The following is an 11,937-nucleotide window of genomic DNA, read 5'->3' on the forward strand; positions in this document are numbered from 1 at the left end:
TTTATTGTTTAAAATGTCTTGATTTTTAAGCCAAACTCATGATTTTTGAATGTTCGGGACTGTCAATACTGGTGCAGCCAATAGGTTCCCTTTACCCAATTGTTCACTGTATGTTGGATCAGAAAATCAGAAATATTGTCAATATTTATTTGTTTTTTTCCTCTTCCCTTTTTAATCTTTTTAATCTTTCTCCAGTCTCTCGTGAAGGTGAATGTGAAACTGAAGCCCATGTTGGACTCAGTGGCAGTGAACAGGGGTAAATGGGAGGAGCTGCACCAGAAAACACTTCTCTCCCAAACAGTACCCTCCTCCTCGTCTTCCAGCTTTACTTTGTCTCTTGAAGACATACATTAAGCCTGCGAATGTCAGCTGCTGTTATGACGACAGATGCCTGAAAGGCAGAGTTGTAAGCTTAGTCACATCATTTTTTAAAAATGCTTCCACAGACATGATTAATTGATTGGATATAATTTTGCTGGGCATGGCTTTTACGTAGGAGTTCAGTTGGTCTGAAAAGAAAGCCTGTAATAAGATGATGCTGATATCTGGAGTCACATGGAAGATACAGCACAAGAAGCTCCACCATATTTCAACTGCTGCTGTAATAAAAACCAAAACACACACACAGACCAGACTACAGACTGAAATACAAGAACTTACAGCTTAATAAAACTAATAATACAGAGCAGACTTGGAATGCACATTTATCAATGCATATGCAAGGAGCTGCAGGAAAACAGAATAGTGTGTAATTACTTTGTTGTTTTGCATATTTTCAGTATTTGTTATGAACCAATTATGCCTGCTTTTGTCATTTTCTCTCATTCTTCCTTCCTCTTTTATGCTTGAGTGTTCTGAAAAGCCTGCTTTGTATTCTACAGAAGTATTTTTTTACAACAAAGCTTCTTAGTGATTGATCAGGGCCTTTAGAATTGCCTGTCTTCGCTACATTTAAAAACAAACTTTATTATCTTTAAAAATACCAACCTGTCCCAGCTCCCCTAAGATATTCATATTAACAATGCAGTGAATTACTTTGCAGGTGGAAATTTGTATAAAGGCAAAAATTATTGCATGGCAATTTGGGTCCATTTTTTTAGAAATACTATTTTAAAGCATTCATTTTTTAAGCTGCACTGTCCCCCTGTTCTATTCCCCCCCCCCCCCCCCCGGAAAGGGCTAATGGCCTTTAATGAAAATAGAGTAAAAAGGAAATGTATTGCCTTGTACTAGAGAATCTGCATTGAAGAATTTACTATGGATGTGTCTTTCTGATATAATTTCCAACAGAGATGAATATTTTGACTGTTACACATAAGAAATGGCGGGGGGGAATAGAGTACCATCACACTGGATACTGACTACCTCTTATTTCTCTGACCATCTCTTTTACCCTATTACAGCTAGCAGAAAGCAAATCCAAGGTCACATATCTGATAAACAGCTGTACATAACATTTTAATCGTGATAGATCAAGAATTCAAACATGTCTAGTTCTCAGTGACCACACTAGCACAAGAAAGTTGGCCTCTTCCAGTTAGTGCAGAGATCCTTGGCCAAACAGCTCTGTAATCTGAGACTGCTTGCTCTATTCCAAGCACCTGAATACAAGAGGACGCATGATAGAATGCTTCCCACCTTTAGGGCTTCTTAACCATGAAACTGCCCCATTCAGGAAAAAAGAGAGTTACTGTGGTCATCAGTTATTGGAGCCCAATACAATGTCATTTTGAAACTAGGAATGGCTACCACTAGGTAAAAACAGCATAAGAAATTAAAGCCAGTTTCTGATCTCTTTTACCCTGGTGTCAAACCAGAATAACTCCTCCAACTTCAGTGGAGATACTCTGGATTTTCATTGGTATAACTGAAATCAGAATTACGCACAGGACAATATTTTCAAAAGAGCCAAGTACCATCCTCTCCCACCTGGGCACCTAAATCAGGTGGGCATTGAGCACTTTTGAAAATCTGACCATCACTATCTAATTGACAATTTAAAAAAAGATGTCAATTTATTAAAATGCTTTCTACTATTTATAATTTGTGTAGACATTAGAATGCCTGAAGATTCCAGAACCATTGCAAGAAAATCTAGTTATCTAAACCACTGAACCATATCATGTTTGCTACCAAAGAGAAATGGCGAGGGGGGAGGGGGGAAAGACAGGAAATCTATGCTATACATACCTGCCCTGTATGAACTTGTTTCTGTTATCTCTCCACCTCCTCACTCCTTCCCCAGTAATGAAAATGCTACGATAGTCTGCTTCAAACCTGTATAAAAAACTTATTTAATATTCGCTTTATGGGAAAAGCAGAGACCATGACTGACTTAGTACTGCTGGCAGCTATACATAGCTTTCCTGAATTTTGATATTGCATATTGGCAAGTGTACCATAATTGAAAGTACATATCCTATAGCTTCCTCCAAGGTTCAGTTTTCTCTCATTTCCTTTCCTTTTTACTGGCTTCAGTGCACTGTTGCCCATAGCAACACCCACTGGCAGTGATGGGAATTCAACACTGCTGCAACCTGACATACAGTTAAGGCCTTAACAATGTCAACCATCAATCAAATGGCTATTTGTAATTGCCTCCATCTATTTCTCCTGTCTTGTGGTATCTTTTCTATTGTGGGTCAAAATTCAGAAACTGCTGACTAATGCAGTGGTTCTATTCCACAACAAGAAAGCAAATGAAAAAATGTAACAAGATCCTCATCAAATTCTGCTTTCAAACACATTGATGCAATTCTGTTGAAAGCAGTAGGGTTGTACTTACTGGTGGAAGTGAGAACAGAATTTGACCACTAGTGTTTTTAAGATTGAAATACTAAAGTCTTGAGGAAAAAAAAAATCTTATCACTAAAGTTTTCACACTTTTAGCTCGAAATCCTGGCAATACGTTTGCATTTTTTTCAGAAAAGGGGGAAGATTCGGTACAAAAAAACCATACAGTACTGGTTCTCAAACTTAAGATGGTGTCAGGGACCTTTTTCACTGTGCGTCAGATTCATTTATAAAGGTTTCGGTGTTTGTTGGTTGGTGCAAAAACAGCTTTTCTAGAGAAACTGAAACTTTGCCTGAACTTAAATCTGTTTTGTAAGCTTATTCCAGGAAAAAATTGCAAGAGAGATCACTGAAAAGTGTAGAATAAGGGCCAAATTCTGCAGTCCTGGCTCAGTTCCCTGCCCTTCACTGGTGCAGAGACCCAGCTGGGTTCCACTGCAAAAGTGGGAGGAGCAGATGGGGGAGGGAAGGCTTGTAGGGAGTGCCTATCCCTTAACTGTTCACAATGACACACGGAATCTATGGGGCTCAACAGGGGTTTAGCAGGACACAGGTGGGGCAGAGGATGATCGATTGGTACCCAGAAAGGGGGGCTACTATCAGTGTTCCCTCTATTTTTTCCCCACACACGTGCAGAATGAATTTTGTTATGTAGAGCAATATGTAGGTGATGTGTGACACATCACCGTCATATTGGTGCACATAACAAAATTCATGTGGTGGGGGTGAGGCCGAGGGGGTTCGGAGAGGGCTTAGGGCTGTGGCAGAGGGTTGGGATGTGTGGGAGGATGAGGGCTCCAGGTGGGGGGTAAGGCTGGGGATGAGAGGTTTGGGGTGCTCCGGGGCTATGGCAGGGAAAGAGGACTCCTCCCCCCCCTCAGCTCTCTCCCCCCACAGCAGTACCTGGGCTGGAGGGGGGGCACCTCTTCCCACCATGGCACCTCCAGGGCTGTGGGATAGGCACCCCTCCCCTGGCTGCAGCATGTCTGGGCAGGGGCTGGGAGATGGACATCCCTCCCCCAGCAGATCTGGGCCAGGGCTGGGTTCGGGCCGGTCCTTCCCCTGGCGGGGCTGGGGCGCCCTCCCCCAGCTGCGGCAGGTCCAGGGCTGAGTTGGGGGCCAGGGCATCCTGGCCGCGGCAGGGTTCAGGCTGCCCCTCACCCAGCAGCTTAGGGGCTGGGCTAGGTTGGGGCCAGGGGAGGGGCACCTCTCCCCTGACCACGGCAGGTTCCCTGAGTGCCTGAGCAGTGCTAAATAGGCTGCTGAACGGCCATGCAGCTTACAGGGAACTTAGGCTACTACAGCCTTGCTCAGCCCATTCCCCAGCCTCCCTGGGGAGACACCCACACACAGCTCAGTATCCACGCCAGGCAGTGAGAGTTCTCAGTCATTTGTCCCCATCTTCAACGGCAATTTTGCCAGAGGAAAGACTACGATTTGCCTGTAAAGGATTTGTGGCCCATAACAACAAGGTGCTGAACACCCTTAATTCATGTTAAAGTCAGTGGGAGCTGTGGGATGCTCAATTCCTCCCAGGAGGTGCTTAGTATTTAGCAGAATCTGGGCTCTGGCCCCTGGCCCACAGTTATTTACAAAGTTTGAATGTGTTGATTAGTAGGATTTGTGCCCATCAAATAAAGAAATGCTAAATTATACTATAGATGAGTATATTCCATTTTAGCTCAGGTATTCATTGTCACTGGAAAAGCAGCTGCATTTTCTGGCCTGATGACCTTCTTAATCTACTTCGAGTGCACTGCATGTTTATGAACATGCCTAATTATCAACAAAGCCAATACCAGTATTCACAAAACACTTTTGAAAACTGCAGCTAGCAGTGCCTGATATAAAAAATAATTAGCAGGATTTAGACAGTTCACTAGTTCATGCTAATATAAATAAGAAAGTTTCAGTATACATACCAAATGTGTTAGTTGGCCTTTAGTAAAATCAAGGAATTTCTAGGTATATCTAGATATTTTGTGTATTTATTAAAATTTTAGGACTAGCTTTAAGGTTTCATGATTACATAAAACATCTGTCAGAACAAAATTAACAGAAGGCACTTTCAGTGCTCCAAGTATCAGGAAATGGGAAGTAAGAAAATGATATTGGCCTTGCTCAAAGAACATATTAAAATTATCTGGATTGATTCTACCAAACAATGAACAGAACGAGATGTAAATTAGCTAAAATAAAAGGGTCCAGAAGTTATCATCAGTGATGTCCTATTGAATTTGACAATTCTGGGATGCGTTCTATATACTACCTGTTACCTTTTCCTTCTCTCTTTTGAATTATGAACCTTTTGGATTTAATTTTTAGTTTATGAGCTAAACTAAACATGTTGGACATTGCATCTTTCAACTCTATGGGAAATACTGTTGTAAACAATCTATCAGTCTGTGTGTGTTTGTGTGAGACATTATACACATGAACAGACATAAAATGTATTTTTTCTACAGTAAATGGAGCCTATGTACTGTAAAAATGCATAACTTGGGACTGAAATAGTTTTCTTTCTGTTTCCTATTGTAATTCCATTTCCCTCATTGTTTTGCTTTAGTTTTTGTCAAAGAATTCTGCTTCAACTTTTTAAAAAAGCATGTTTTTGAAATGGATAAATTGGTTTTATTTGTCTATTAATTAATAAATCACTTTAATGCTATCCTGTAATTTCATTCTTTTTCAGTGAGGTATATCTAATTATCAGGGCCTCATCTACTAATTACTCATTCACACAGAAAGAGTAGAAGCACTAAAAACATCTTTGAGGGGTTAAAATTTTATTTTTTGAAACACAAACCTGCAGACCTTATTCATGGGAGCAATCCTTAATTTCATTGAGTTGCACCAAATTTACACTGTTATGACCAAATGCAGAATCCGGCCCCTTACTTCAATGGGACTGTTTATGGGTGGAAGGATTACTCACACTAGTAAGGGTCTTTGGTTTGCAATTCTTGGTATGATGTGCCATTATCCAGAAGAAATGGTACATCTACTTAACCATTTCTATAACCCATGTCTTTTAAATGAATGACTGTCAAAAAAGTTCTAAAAATATGTTTATTTTGCTCAATAAGGGCTTTGGAAATTACCATCAAATTCTTGTATGACACACAAATATCTTGCTTTATCTCAGGCCCTGCTATTTATGGGCTCTGTTGTGTTGAAAAGGGTATGTCTCCGGCCCAAAAAGTGACAAGATATTAATAAAACCCTGATTTATTGTTACAACATTAAACATTTAGGGGTTTGCATCATGTTATGCTGGCTCACTCTTATTGTAACAACCACCACTAGAAATCTTTAACCTTTTATTCAAGATACAGAAAAAGGAGGAAAGAGTTAAAGCATTTGAAATATTAAGTAAAGTTTTCAACAATATCTCTTAATCCCTTTAGCTGCAGAGAGTCTTTATCCGGGGAAAAACCCATTTGACAGTCTTTCAGATTGTATTAACTGCCCTTTTTGGGGAAAAGAGAAGTTAGCTGAGATAGTCTGAAGGAATTGTTGGAGAAGTCTGATCCCATTTCCGTGAAGACAAAACACACATTAAAAGGGACAGAAAATAACAGCAAAGATAGAAGATACAACTTCTGCCTTCGGTGCCAACTCTGACTTGAGCCCTGCTGCTGGAGAAACATGGGCCCAACAAATGGTTTTATCAGCTTCTCTGAGACCTGAGCAACTTGTACCAGCCTCAGACTGATTAAGGCACTGCTTTTATCTGCCTCACCGGTCGCAGCCTCAACCCAACATTGCAAAAGCCAGTGTCTTGGCCAGCTAAGCCAGACTGTTATTAAACAGAAGGCAAAAGGAGGAAGATAGGAAAGAGAAGAAATAAGGTAGGAAAGGAAAAGACACACAAGAGGGGAGTCAGGAAACCAAGTCTCACATTCTAGGTGTTGTTTACTTTAGACTTAGCTGAAGCCACTGTAGCAATGTCATTAGTTCCCTCTATCTGGCCCAGTCTGATCAGGGCACCTTTCAGGATCAGAACAAAGAAGGCCAAACAATATTGTTATGGTGGATCCTGGGGTCTCAGGAGGCCCTGGGGATGGCAGCACAGCCACGATAGTAAAGTTTGCGCCTTCTATTCTATTATATGAGTCAACAGTGTAATACTCTTGCAAAAAAAAAAAGGCAAATATAATTCTGGGATGCATTAGGAGTGTCGTAAGCAAGACATAAGAAGTAATTCTTCTGCTCTACTCCGTGCCGATATAGCCTCAACTGGAGTACTGTGTCCAGTTCTGGTAGCCACATTTCAAAAAAGATGTGGAGAAAGTCCAGAGGAGAGCAACAAAACTGATTAAAGGTCTAGAAAACAAGACTTATGAGAATAGATTGAAAAACTTGAATTTGTTAAGTCTGGAGAGGAGAGGACTGAAGGGGGGACATTGTAACAATTTTCAAGTTGTTACAAGGAGGAGGAAGAAAAACATTTCTTGTTAACCTCTGAGATTAGGACAAGAAGCAAGGGGCTTAAATTGCAGTGAGGGAGGTTTAGGTTGGACATTAGGAAAAGCTTCCTAACAAGGTAGTTAAGCACTGTAATAAACTGCCTAGGGAGGTTGTGGAATCTCCATCATTGGAGGTTCTAAAGAGCAGGCTGGACAAACACATTTCAAGGATGCTCAAGATAATACTTAGTCCCCTGCACACATGGTAGGACTGGATTAGAAGACCACTTGAGGTCTCTTCCAGTCCTATGATTCCTGCCATATTTGCTCCAAAGTCTCTTTTTCAAGGATCTCAAGGAGCTAATGAATGGAATGGCAACCCCTGATTATTTTGTCTACCAATTAGGTAGAATTTCTGACACACCAATTTTGGTCCATTAATTTCTGATTCTATTCCCATTTTGTTTACCAGTTATGATCTTACCAAAATCCTTGGGTGATATCAGCATACCCACTTCTTTGGATTAATTCATTCCATCTTCCCATCTCCCTTTTGTATCTTTTTCTATCAATATTTATTGTTATAGGTGATTTTAACATTTGATGAACTTTCACGCACTTTCCTACAACCAGGGCCAGCTCTAGACCCCAGCACGCCAAGTGCACGCTTGGGGCGGTGTCCCGCAGGAGGGCAGCAGGCGGCTCCGGTGGACCTCCCGCAGGCATGCCTGCGGAGGGTCCGCTGGTCCCGCGACTCCGGTGAACCTCCCGCAGGCGTCACCGGAGCCGCGGGACCAGCGGACCCGCCGCAGGCACATCTGCGGGAGGTCCACCGGAGCCACGGGACCGGCGACCGCCAGAGCGCCCCCCGCAGCGTGCCGCCATGCATGGGGCGGCGCAAATCCTAGAGCCGCCCCTGCCTACAACTACACTCACAATTGAGGTAGGGCTGCTACATGCAATTACTACAACAGACCCATCTCCTTTCTGTATCTGTGGGGGCTCCATGGCTCTAAAAAGCACTGGGAGCAAAAAAAGCTGTTCAAGTGCTTCTTGGCTTCTTCTCTTCTCCACACCCCAAAAAATCCCACAGGGATTGCCCTGCTGCGCTGTTTTGGATTGTACCACTTCTTATTCCATGTGCAAAACACTCCAGGCTCACCTTTAAATTTAGGTGCAGCCACAACTTGAGGAGCTGGAAGAACCAGGCCAGCAGCAGCATCAGGCAGCAGAGCAGAGGTGAAGACCATCTGTGAAGATGCCCCTTGCATCATGTGGTTCTGTGCATTCAAGTATCAGAACCCCTGGCTTTTTCAAGAAGTAGGTGAGGGGAAGAGTCAGGGTGAACTGATTTAAATCAAGGCAATTTAAATCACCAAGTGGAAAGCTTTCATTTAAATCATTGATTTAAATGAACTTTTCCATTGATACTTCAGTTGTTTTCTAAAGAAAAGTGCATTTTTATTGGCTGATACAACTATTAAAACTTACTGATTTACAACTAAATAGCCTTAACACTAGATTCAGCACATCTTTTTGCTCCCCAGGAGGATACACTATAATTATATAGCTTAATATTTTCATCTTCTTCTTAATTGTACACTTTTAGTATGTCAGAAAATGGTGAATAATATATGGCTTATTACCTAGATAATTAACTTTTTGCTCATGATTTGTGCAGATAACATTTATTTTTATTAAACAAAACTACCTTCAATGTTTGAGGTACATAAACTTCTCTTATCAACATGTTCCACATTTCCAGCTAAATGATTTATTAAACAGAGGGATTAAGTGTGGTCAGTGAATTAAACTGATTATTTCAGGTCAGCCTGGGAAAATTTTCAATACGCCTAAGTAAAAGTCCCTATAAATTGTGCCTATTTTACAAGAGTAAACTGGTCAAACTACCAACAGCATTTGTTAGGTGGGTCCTTCGATTTTTTTTTTAAATTCGACCCGTTGTGAGAGCTGGAAACCTGAACTTTACCAAGATCATACTTTCTTACTTAGAAATATAATTTTAAAAATATTATCACTTAGAGCAGACTTCAAAGACCATGAAAGGGTAATCCTTTGGCATTCTACAGCACTTCAATTCTGTAATCTTTGTAGAGCAGTCAATGTAGTGATGACCCATGACCCCCCCCCCCAAAAAAAAAGAAAAGAAAAAGAAAAACCACCAATCTCTATTCCCTAAGTGCATATCAAAGGCTGAATGAAGTTGGGCATTCTGTACTCGGATGTCCATGCCAATTTTAGTCTGTGATTTGTGTATTCATTTCATTTGAAAATGACCGGCCTTTCATCTGTCAATGTAAAATGTGTGCTTCTCTTCACCCTGCCTGTAGCCAGTTCCCTGGAACAGTTTTATATTAAAAAAATATACAAAAGTGTTGGACAGATACCCTTCCTGTACCTATCAATGGCTATATTCAGAACTATGCTGTAGCAAAAATATACTGTTGATAATAGCAGAGGGACAAAACTTTTTTTTTCCAATAAAAACTTTGATATATCACAAAATAAGACCCAACATGATAGATTATTTATGTATCTAAATAGCTCACATAGTGGGTTTTTCCCCAAAAAATACCATAAGTGATAGCGGTTAATTGTGTGGCAAGTTTAATTTTAAAAATCTTAAGTCTGTTAACTTCTGTTTTTACATACCAATGTCTACAAGCAAGTGGTTGCGCATAAACCCTGTATTCTCCATACTGTGCCTCATTTAGCCTACTGTATGAAACAGTAAATTGTAGATGCCAGAAAATAAAGGTTTATAAAGATACGTTACAATCTACTATGAAACACAAGAAAACCACATACTTTTGGGTAGGACAGTCTCTTAATTCAGAGGTTAATTAACAGTCTAGATTTGTGCCTATTATTACACTATTATTCCATTGAAAAGTCATACTTCAGTCAAATCATGAAAGTCTTTGGTTGAGGAATTTACGACTTCTTTTCCATAAAAGGCAACATAGCTAAAGCATTAGGAATGAGTCAACAGGGGGTTTTATTCCTGGATCACAATCAACCTGCCCTATGACCCTACATGAGTCACATTTGGCCACTCTTGCAGAAATCAAAACTGCTGGAAGTCAGGACATTAATCTCTATGTACCTCAGGGTATGGCTACACTTGCAGCTGTACAGTGCTGGGAATTAAACCTGTCTTCGTACAGCTGAGTAGGGAAAGCGCTGCAGTCTGTCCACACTGACAGCTACCAGCGCACTGTTGTGGCCACATTTGCAGCGCTGTTGGGAGTGGTGCATTATGGGCAGCTATCCCAGCGTTCAAGTGGCTGCAACGTGCTTTTCAAAAGGGGGGTGGTGGTGGAGTGTGACAGGGAGCGTGGGGGAGAGAGAGTGGATTTTTGGAGGCGACACTGTCAGTCCCTGCCTTGCAACTTCCGACCCCCTCCCCCTCCCTTCTCTCACTCACTGAAAGCAAACAGAGCAGATAAACAGCCTCCCTAAAAGCTGTGGGCCTTCCAGAGGGAGCCCCCCTGCCTCTGCTCATTCACAGCAAACAGGAGCTGTGTTTGTTTTTTTGATAAGCAGCTCCAGGAGCCCAGAGTTCACAACAAAAGAGCAGAACCTTCACTTAAAAGGATTATGGGAAGCTTCCGGAGATCAGTCACAGCGTACTAAGATTATCCAGTTTACACTGGCACCCCAGCGCTGCAGGAGCAGCGCTATTCTCTTTACTCCTCTCGGGGAGGTGGAGTACAAGCAGCGCTGTAGCCAGGGAGATGCAGCGCTGTAGCCAGGGAGATGCAGCACTGTATGTGCCTTGCCAGTGTGGACGGCGAGCGAGTTACAGCGCTGTAAAGCCACTGCCAGCGCTGTAACTCTCAAGTGTAGCCAAGGCCTCAGTCTCTCCTTCTGTCAAACGGGGACAACACCCCTCCCCTTCAGTAAAGCACACCAAGATCTGGATTACAAGTGGCAGCGTGTTGCTCCCTAGTGGCAGCCCTCGGGCACAATAACAGCCTCCTACTTCTCCGGGCTGAAGGAAGGCGGGTGAGCTCAGGAGCCAATCGGTAGGGCCTGCGGTGTGAGTGCTGAGAGTCCCAGGTGGGATCCCTGCTGTAGGTGGGCCCGTGGGCAGCTTCCCGGCTACCACAGTAGCTACCAGCCAGCACCAGACTACGGCGTTATCGTTACTAAGCGAGCCTGGCCCCGCCCCGCCCCGCCCCGCCGGGATGGGCGCTCGGGACCCGCGGGTTTTCGGGCCAGAGGCTGGAGTCAGGACAGGCAGCAGCTCCTCTGCCCCCTCCCCCGCGTGGCGGCTCATCCTGTGGGGCCGGCGGGAGACGGGCGGTCAGCCAGGCACAGGCACAGGCCCTTCCTGCGGCACGTTGTTCCCCTCACCCCCACTAACGTGGCGGGGCTGAGGTTCAGCCCCGCTCCGAGTCTGGCCTACGGGCCAAGCGCCCCCACTAACAAGTTACGCGGACCCCCATAGAAACTACGATTCCCAGCATGCATTGCGGCCCGCCAGGGGAGGCAGGCGGGCGGGAAGCATCGCCCCCTGGAACCTGCAGTCTCCTCTGCTCGGCCCAGCCCTTGCGCACAGAACAATTTGAGTGAGGACGTAAAGCGACACACTCACCAGTCGGGAGAACACGTCATTTCCGCGTCCGACAGAACAGCCGCCGTGATAGGTGTAGCGCAGGGTAGCACCACCCCGGTAGTTCCAAGCTCCAGCATTTCCGCTTCCGCCTGG

At 43.3% G+C, this 11,937-nt stretch overlaps 1 protein-coding gene across 9 annotated transcripts in view; it reads left to right on the top strand.

Moving 5' to 3' along the window:
• The window catches only part of PDE11A (phosphodiesterase 11A), a 219,773-nt gene extending 219,085 nt beyond the window's left edge, over positions 1–688 (top strand). For all 9 annotated transcript variants that reach the window (XM_039494567.1, XM_039494563.1, XM_039494564.1 and 6 more), the window contains one exon: positions 196–688. In XM_039494567.1, coding sequence (XP_039350501.1) covers positions 196–354 — 159 coding nt within the window. In that variant the 3' untranslated portion in view covers positions 355–688. The remainder of the gene's footprint in view (positions 1–195) is intronic.
• Positions 689–11,937: the final 11,249 nt, after the last annotated feature.

The sequence above is a fragment of the Mauremys reevesii genome, linkage group 11 (genome assembly GCF_016161935.1).
Source record: "Mauremys reevesii isolate NIE-2019 linkage group 11, ASM1616193v1, whole genome shotgun sequence".
Classification (NCBI taxonomy): Eukaryota; Metazoa; Chordata; order Testudines; family Geoemydidae; genus Mauremys; species Mauremys reevesii.